The sequence below is a fragment of the Leiobunum rupestre genome, chromosome 9, assembly GCF_980474605.1.
Source record: "Leiobunum rupestre chromosome 9, qqLeiRupe1.1.hap1, whole genome shotgun sequence".
Taxonomy (NCBI): domain Eukaryota; kingdom Metazoa; phylum Arthropoda; class Arachnida; order Opiliones; family Sclerosomatidae; genus Leiobunum; species Leiobunum rupestre.
In genome coordinates this window covers 22218486-22228013 of record NC_143392.1, presented here as the reverse complement: position 1 = coordinate 22228013, position 9528 = coordinate 22218486, and the positions used below count along the sequence as shown (strand labels likewise).

Below are 9528 nucleotides of genomic sequence, written 5' to 3'. Positions count from 1 at the left end.
CCTTGTGTTTGTTCACAAAATAAAAATATAGAATCCTCGGTTTGCTGCTCCTTGGTAGCACTACAAATAACATTTTTTCAGCAAGGTGACTAGAGGGCGTTAGTGTCGGATTTCAAAAACCACCTTACACCCCGTAAAGGGGGAGCCAGCTCTCCTTGTGCATTCCTCCATATTCAGCTAGCCGTCAAATCTGGTAACCATTGATGCCAGATTGAGGGAAATTTGGACCTCAAAAGAGAAAAGAGAAATCAGATTAAAAATTCGATAAATTTAGGGAAATTCGAGGAGAGGAGGATTTTCTAGCAAAGCTCTCTTAAATCCTGATTGCAAAGCCTCCTCGTGGCGAGAGTCGGACAACGTTTCGCTAATAATCAGCGGCTAATTTGCACAGGTAACAACACTCTCTTATCACTGACTCGCAGTTATCTGGTTGTGTAACGGCAAGCTGTAAGCCAAGTGGCGGAAGCTAGTTAGGAGTAAAAGTCTGGCTGTGTCGATGGATTAACCGGCCATCTTAACCAGGTGCCTCACAAACACCTATAATCCGTGTGGTGGTTGTGGTCACGGGAACTCAGGTTGTGGGTCGCGCTTATCCGGGTACGTTGCGAATACCTGTAGGCCGAGCGGCGGAAGCTGCCCATTACCATGTGCAACAAATCCACTGATCCGGGTGCGTAGCGAACACCTGTAAGTTGAGCGACGGAAGCTGGTTGGGAGTGCCGGTAGGCAAGTCAGAGGGGGCGGTGTGTGTGGTGAACGTGATGGAAGTGGCTTGAAGGCATTCTTGCTCTGGAGACGGACCTAAATAGTTACTGCGAGCGCCAAATCACGGGCGAGCTAGCCACTCGTTGTTAGCTTCACCCGTAGGGTTGTTCTCTTGCAGTACCAATACAGCATTGCGGGGGGGGGGCATCCGCTGGCCCCTGTAAACCAAGCTGAGTACCGCTGAACTCCCGGGTTGTTTGGACTGTCGAGTAAGCTACCTGTTCGGGCAAGGTGTGAATTAAGCAGTGAACATGTTCTTGCGGGTTCTGAATTGGTTCCGTTCCTCTGGTAGATAGGTGGTGTCTTGTATGCCGGCTGAAACGAGGAAGGCACCTCGGGGTAGGCCAGGGTCTACGTACCCGTTGCTATTACCTCGGGGGTTACATGCTAACTTGAGATTGAAGCATTCTGTCGAACGAGTCTTGTCCCGGTCATAGATATACGAAATGTATATAAAGGTCTAGATAAATTTCGGGGCGTCTAAGCCTAACATAAAATACGGAATTGACACCTAGCAGAGGAAGGCACGTGACCAAGAGCGCGAGCTCTCTTATCATTTTAGTACTAAGTGCTTGACCTTTCCGCAGGCCGTAGTCTTTAGACACCATCTGTTGGTGGCTTTTAGCATAATTTTTAAGCAGGAGACAATGGCTCTCGCGGCGATAGCACGAGCTTTCTTATCGATAGATAGCGTCTTATAAGGATAGCCTGCAGAAATTACGCGTTTCTGCTAGCTGTCACCTCCGTATTAACTCCTTTTGAAATATTTTATCTAGACCTTTATATACGTTTCATATATCTATGGTCCCGGTGGTTTGCCCAGGGCTGCGGATATCCGTAGCTTGGACGAATAAATACAGGACGGCTCGCCGGTAGCGTTGTTCAAACTTTTCTCTGTAGTATCAACTTTGAGGCGACTGGACGGTTAAAGGGGTGGCCAAAAAAAAGGGTTTAATGGGGCGTACAGGTAGCGCCATCTACTAAAACTTTTGGATGTTTTATTTTGACTATTGTCTGTATTTACGTCTAAACTGCGCAGTTAAGGCCTCGGTTATTTGTCAGTCTTCCTTTTAATACTCAGATCAAGTGGATCAGTGTCACCAATGTTTGTTGTTTTATTTTTCTACGAAAGTTAAATTTATTCTATTTATTATGTTACGAAAATATATTTATAAAAGTAATATTTACCCCAGGCTTTCGTTTAGGAGGCATCTAAAACTATAACCTGAAATTTTAAGCAGACTACGGAAATGCTTCACTCTAGCATGTTACCGAAACAGCCTATCACGAACTTGCCCCGTTTTTCCCGCGCGCCACCAATTGAGAGAAAGAGTAACCTTGGAGGAATAAAACAAGTATACAGGAGTTGCGGAGAGCTGCGAAATCGGTTTCGTCAGTGACCGTGATCTTGCGCGATTCGGAGGGGTTCAAACGCGACTAGCGCCAACTGCATTCGGGATTTTGTAACTATTCTCATTTCATAGCATTGTTTTCGCGTCGTCTGGTTTGTTTTATTCCTCCAAACAAATACGAGTCATTTTGGAAAAAGGTGCAAAGAATTTAGAAATGTTTCAAAACAAACCAGACGACGCGAAAACAATGATATAAAATGAGAATAGTTGCAAAATTCCGTATGCAGCTGGCGCTAGTCGCGTTTGAACCCCTCCGTCTCGCGCGAGTTCACAGTCACTGACGAAACCGATTTCGCAGCTCTCCGCAACTCCTGTATACTTGTTTTATTCCTCGAAGGAGTAACCAAGCGTAAAATCGTACACGTGAGCCGTCCCGTATTTATTCGTCCAAGTCCGTAGTTTCACACTACACACATGGACTAACTAGTCCATGCTACACACATCGTTCAAGTGGTGCGATCCGAAGCGTCCGCTCGTCTCTTGCACTACAGGATCAGGTTAATTCGGCGTGCCCCATCTCCTCCTTCTAGCCCTGAGGTCAGACCAGCCCGCGTTGGAGGGGGTGAAGCTGGGTGTCCAGCTACTTCGGTAGTGGGGACGGAGGGCGGCTCTCTTACCGGGGATATACCCGTTTCTACGCACCCCTTATTATAATCACATATTCGTTTAATTGCGTCTTAGCTAACTGCTTTGCTTTTCAAAAGATCTGGCAAAATTGGTTTCATAAATACAATGAAATTAACAACTGATAGTCGAATTTAGTTGATATTTTATTTAAGATTTCGTTAAAGAACTAAATTGAAAAATGAAGCAATATTAGAGATGAATTATTTCGTGATCTGTCATCACTGCTGGTAACCGACCAACCGGAAATATTTAATTCAACGATTCTATTTCGACAAGTAGGGATTTAGTAAAAAGGAGAGATCTTTTATTGAAGCGTTAATTTTTATATTATATTATTATATGGCTGTTATAACCTCTTCGGATAATTTTGAATTTTCAAAATTCGATTTTTCTAAAAAGTTTTTGGTTCTAATAAACCTAAGCCGATAAAATTTCAGATTTTGGACCTTAAAATGGTGTTAAAATTATCTAAAAGAAGAAATAATCCAGTATTTGTTGAGTCACAAAGGAGCCCAATTTTCCACTTGAGCACCATCTTCATAAATTCCAAAATTTTAATCATCAATGAAAAATTGTTTTTAATTAAAAATCATATTGCACATTAATTTATGAGTGCCAAAAATCAAAAAAATTAAGCTTTTTTAGCCACAGGGTTGCCATAATATTGAAGATCAATTTCCGTGACTCACCATTTTAAAAGATTTTCCTTAGATCATATTTAAAATTATATTTTACTTTTATCAGAGTGATGTTAATAAATTCGCTACCGAAACGAGGCGATGGAATCTAGGGAAACATTTTTTAAACTTTAATTTTCTTAATTTCCAACGATTTGAATCTTCTAATCTTCGAATGATCGAATCTTATTATCTTGACGTACTAATCTCAACAATCTATAAATCAATGACTATATTACAAATGACTCAGTTTTCATGTAAATATTTTGTTGTATTCAGCTTGAAAACAATCGAAAGACTAAATTCCAAAAATGAATAAACAATTATCAACTTCCGATGAAAACAGCTGCCATTTTTGCTTTCGGTCTAATGTCCACAAAGAATAATGATACACAAATATTTAAATCAACAACAACTCTACAGTTCAGTTTTGTATCAAGATTCGGTCACAACATGAATACAAGATCTAGAAAACTGAATATTAAATTTAAAAGACCACATTTTTCGGACACACATGCACTTTGTCTTTTCTTTCCCGCTTGCGTTGTATCAAGAAACGCGAAAAAAGGGCCTTGATACTACCGGCGTTCAAGTTCGTGGCGACGCCTACAGGTAGAAAATCTCCCTCTTTGGACAACGCTTTCCCGCCATCCATTGAAAAAATTTGCCGTAAAATTCGTAAGCCTTGCTCATTTTGAAAGTTGCATTCTTGGACTATCTTACCTATATTATTAATCCAAGATCTTACGGCAGTGTTTTTAATGCTGACAAGGTAATATACCCATGCAATTTATCAATATGTGTCTTATTATGATATGTTCAAAACCAAAAAATAACTCCAGTTCTTAAAATTTTAGAAGAAATTGGTAGAGTCGCATAAAGTAAGCCTTTGCCAAGTAGAAGCAAGCGCCAAGCTGCATATTTAAAATATTTTCACCTTCTCTGGAGAAAAATGAGCGCGAGGAAAATTCCTATATATAAACCTGGAGATCTTGTCTTTGCTAAAGTTAGGGGCTATCCACCATGGCCAGCTCGGGTAACTATTTTCCTAGTTACTAGGTGAAAGGAATTAATGTTAAACTAGTGTTTATTTTCAAAGATTGAAAGCACACCACCAAATGGCGGAAAGGTTCCCACCAACAAGTACCCTGTTTTATTCTTTGGAACTTATGAAACGTAGGTTCATAGATACTTTAATTAAGACATAACCTAGAAGAATTTTGTAACTTTAAATTGTATTTTAGAGCCATTTTAAGTTATAAAGACTTGTTTGAGTATCATAGCAATAAAGCAAAACTGGGAAAACCCCAAAAAAGAAGATTTTTTAACGATGGCCTATGGGAAATTGAAAATAATCCCAAAGTTAAGCCACCTAGTGCTAAACCAGTAAGTTATTAGGCTTTGTTAAGTTAATTAGCTTAGACTAAACGTTATCATTTAAGGATTCCACTGAATCGGATGGTGAGGGCGAGAAGGATGAAGAAAATGATGACGAAGAAGAACAAGAGGAGGAAGAAGAAGCAGATGAAAAAAAAGAGAGTGAAGAAGAGGAGGAAGAAGAAGAAGACAAAGATGAAGAATCACGATTAGTTATTGATGAAAAACCAAACAAAAGAGAAGATAAGGTATATTATCATAAGTAAGATATTTTGCAAACAAAATTCTAAAAGTGTAATCGTATATGTAGACAAGATCCAGAAAAAGGGGAGCGCCAAAAGAAAGATCAAGAGAGAATAGTACAGAAGATGACGATGTATACGTCCCTAAAAAGGTAAAAGGGTGGTTTTACGTGAAAATAAGTGCTAGAAAAAATTAATATAATTATAGCAACAAGCTAAAGTTCCAAAAAAGAAAGAGAAAGATACGAAACCAGCTAAAAAACCTCCGGTGATAGAATCTTCACCACAACGTAGTAGAAGTGGGAGAATGATTAAGAGAAAAAAATTCAGTTCGGAAGAAGAATCCGCAGAGGATGAAAATAAAGCCGAGAATGATGAGGAAGAGGAAAGTGAAGATGAAAAGAAAGACAAGAAAAAGAACGAAAGAGCCACCCGAGCCCTGAAACGAGGTGTTATTGATGTTTCACCTATTAAAGAAGTGCGGGAAGGAAATAAAACTGATTCAGATGAAAATGAGGCGGAGGATGAAGAGAAAGCTAGTGACGATGAAGTAGAAAAGGATGAACCAGAAATCGAATCACCAAAAGAGTAAGTTAAAGAACAAACGCGGACATTTCCAACATGAATAAATGTTATAAATGGTTTTGAATCAGTGAGAAAGTGGATTTTGACCCGGATGAAGTTAAAATGGGAGAAAAGACTAAAGCAAAAGACAAAAGAGATGAAAACAAAAGGTTAATTTTTGGTGATTAAGAAATTAAACATATAATCTAACTTTTCGTATTGCTCGTAGGAAAACTAGAGCTGACACAGATGAGCCACCAGCCAAAAGGGGACGTCCAAAAGCTCCCGCAATTGTAATTTTAATCATTAAAGAGTATATAATTCATTGTTTTTAGTCAATAATTTAATATTAATCAAGGAAATTGAGAAACTCGAGGAAAAAGAGTTAAAAACTCGATCGAGAGACTCGAGTAAATCCAAAGAACCCTCCAAAACTAAAGAAACGGCCAAAACTAAAGAGGCTGATAAAGAAAGTGCAAAATCAAATGATATCGCAAAAGAAACTTCCAAGGTTAACAATGAAACGACTCAGATAAAGGATGCGGCTAAAACTACTGCTAAAGAAACTTCCAAACCCGGTGAAAAGAAGGAATCTGTTAAAACTGCCGAAACTGTTAAGGACCCTCTAAAACCAACTGTTCCCGAAGAACCGGAGAACATTGCTAACAATCCTGAAAGGATTAACGACGAATTAGAGAAGGAGCTACCCAATGATGTCAAAGGAAGAGATAGAAATAAAGCCGCTAAACTCAAAAAGGAAGAGAAAGAATCTAAGAAAGAAGTAGCAGAGAAAAAGAAAGAAGATAAGATGGAAACGTCCAAGGATACAAAGAAGAGCAAAATTAAAATGATCTCTGACTCGGAAGATGAAGTGGATCATAATGCTAAAAGTAAAAAGAAAGAGGAGTCCAGTTCGGACGAAGGACAATCAAAAAAGGATAAAAAAAGTTCCAGTAAAGTAAGAAATCGTGGTGATAATAGCTAGTAGCGTTATTTTAATTTGGAACACGGTTTTTCCGCAGTCTAAGACAAAGAAAAGTAAAGACACAAAGGAGAGCGAAAGAAGTAGCCGTTCCAGTAAAAAAAGTTCACGTCATGATAAATCCAACTCAAAAGACCGATCCAGGTCTAAGAAGAAAAGTCATAAAGACAAATCTGCGAAAAGCTCCGAAAGGGATAGTTCTTCTGATGACGATACGAAAGAGTCTGATAAAGGTGGTGGCAAAGACGGTGGTGGTTCGTTAGAAAAACTACAAAAGAAAATGTAAGTTTTGCATTTTAAAACTTTGAAGGTTTTTTTTTATGATACAGTCATTTACAAAAAATTTATTTAGATCTGAAAAAGAGCAATTAAAAGAACGAATGAAGAAAGAGAAATTTGAAAAGAAAAAGAAGGAACGTTTAGAGCAGAATAAAGAACAGAAATGCAGTTAGATTTTTCTCAATTTTCTAGGCATTTGTGAATACTCGATCGACCTTCGAGCTGAGTACTCTGCAGTAAATATTCTTTTAATGAAGAAATAGTAGAAACTAGTGATAGAGCTAACCCTAATTATTCGAGTACTAAAAACCCTCTTTTTAAGCTAACCGTAATTGAGTACTAAAAACCCTCTTTTTAAGCTAACCGTAATTGAGTACTAAAAACCCTCTTTATAAGCTAAGCCTAATTATTTCGGTACTTGAAACCACTGTTTAAGATGAGCCTAAAAGCTCGATGAAATTTTTCATACTTGAAACTCAGCTCGAAAACCAAGGCTCGCACATGCCTACAATTTTTCATTTATCATGACAATTTATTAAAATTTCTTTTACTTTAACAGCAGCGATAGCTCAGTTAGCGGAGATAAACCAAGAAATTCAAGCAAGTTTCGGCATCACTAATCGGGTAAGATGAAATTTAGTCAGAAATTTTATTCATTCACAAATAAATGAACATGGATATTTGAAATCTTCAGGATATACCTAAAGGCATAGAAGCCTTGGAAAAACTTGACAAATTTCCAGTAACGCAGCCTCTACTAAAATCAGACTCTACAATTATCATGACTCTAAAGAGAGTAAGTTAATTGTATGCTATTATTAAAACGAAGCAAATAATGGGATTTTTTTTTGGAATTACAGTGTAGGAAGTTTAACGGAAGTGATACTGTGCGACAGAAATCCGACTATTTATATAACAAATTTAAAAGCTTATTTTTAACCGGTGATGATGGACTAGCATTGTTGGTAAGTGCAGAGAACGTGCTAACCATTTTATAAAGCATTAACTAATAAGAAAGAAATTTCAGGAGAAAAGTGCGGAAAAGAAGAAGGATGATAAAGGAAAAGTGGTTAATGGTTCGGAAGTTTCCACAGAAAAGAAACCCGCTTCTGGAGTAAGTTGAGTACAAGGCTGCCTCGGAAATCTGAAAAATAAAATAGAAAAAGGGAACAATGTAAAAACAAAAGTAGATCTTTATTTCAATCCCAATAACTTCATTAGTTTTAATTATGTCCAAATTTAGAGTATTAAAGCCTTAAACTTCAAATGTCTTAATACATTAGAAATGTTTGATTCATATTAATGGGTACTTCCTAAAAAAAATTTACATGTAACCAAACAATGGAAAGCCACCAACAGTCAAAATATTACAAGGGTTAAGTTAGACTGTTTGAATTTGTAGTACCGCATTATTTCAAATTAAAACTGTCTATTTTGAAATAACACTTTTCTTCAACACATATGCCTTCGAGACGGAAAATAAACTATCAATCTTCTCCGCCTCGAAGGCATATGTGCCGAAGTACCGCGTTATTTCAAAATAAAACGATCTAACTTAACACTTGTACATTTACTTACATTTAACCAAATTGCGTTATCTCAGTTTATAAAAAATCATAACTCCAGCTTTAATTAAGCCCAAGTTAGGATGTATTTAAACTCAGGTGACCATTTTGTAAACTGCCCTTCAGAGAAGTACAAAAATATTTAAGCCGACAGTCAATCCCCAGATTTATTCAAAAGTTTAGGTACGAAATACCATTTTCAGGTTACTTCAGGGACCTTTTTAGGTATTGTAGAGACCTGGTGGCAGCCTTGTAAATTGTCAAATAGACTTAAATAGTGTAACATTAATACTACCTATAATTTTAGGGTACATTGGAAAATTCATCGTAACCAACTGAAGATTTTTAAATTAAACTAATTGTAAATATTGTTTCATACAATAGCCTTCCCCGTCTGTCGTTAAAGCGTTAGTAGTGCTTGTATTTTTAAAAACTCACCACATGTAGTTAACATATTTCATCTGAAAGGCGCGACACCAGAGGACATAAAATCTTGCTCTTGGTGGCATATTCATTATTTCACATTCATTTTCTAAACACGTTCACTTGTTAACGGATCATTGCTTCCTTCTTAAAATCTGTATATTTACACGCAGCAATGTTCTTTAAATACAGTTTGTCAGTTTTTTAAACAAATGTTATCCTTATGGGTGATCATGATCAATTAAAATAATTTCTTTGGTAAACCTTGTACTTTTTCAGCCTTAACCCCTTTAAAGGAGAAAGAGACTTATTTTCAATGATGATGTTGGTGACGCTAAAACCAACTGTGTCCCCACAAAAAGTAGAGTTCCCAATGGCATTTGATAAAAAATTTATTTATGGAGCGTTTGATTAGTATTAGTTCCGTCTATCTAGGAATGCTATTACCGTGCTGCCGATATTAATAAATAACATATTAAGCCAGGCCTCTAACCAGCCGCCAAAACTCGGGGGCGCTCAAATGTTTTTGGGGTCTCCAATGCCTGTTACTAAAACTCGTAATTTTTAACTGAAATTAGTAAATATACCGAAATTGGCTTTTTGTCATTTTTTAAT

At 37.4% G+C, this 9528-nt stretch overlaps 1 protein-coding gene across 2 annotated transcripts; it reads left to right on the top strand.

Annotated features, from left to right (window-relative positions):
- The first annotated feature begins 4233 nt into the window (after positions 1-4233).
- LOC149926861 (uncharacterized) lies at positions 4234-9135 on the top strand. Of its 2 annotated transcripts, none has more exons than XM_090158501.1 (17): positions 4234-4253; positions 4339-4517; positions 4581-4657; positions 4726-4867; positions 4924-5106; positions 5169-5252; positions 5309-5688; positions 5754-5834; positions 5894-5957; positions 6023-6622; positions 6687-6928; positions 6999-7093; positions 7485-7549; positions 7620-7721; positions 7786-7890; positions 7953-8039; positions 8798-9135. In XM_090158501.1, the coding sequence occupies exons 2-17, from the start codon at positions 4434-4436 to the stop codon at positions 8819-8821; spliced, it is 2415 nt and encodes an 804-aa protein (XP_090014627.1). In that variant the 5' UTR covers positions 4234-4253; positions 4339-4433; the 3' UTR covers positions 8822-9135. The 2 variants fall into 2 exon arrangements, with proteins under 2 accessions (XP_090014627.1, XP_090014628.1); XM_090158502.1 differs by having other exon boundaries at positions 7488-7549; positions 8798-9133.
- The last annotated feature ends 393 nt before the right edge of the window (positions 9136-9528 follow it).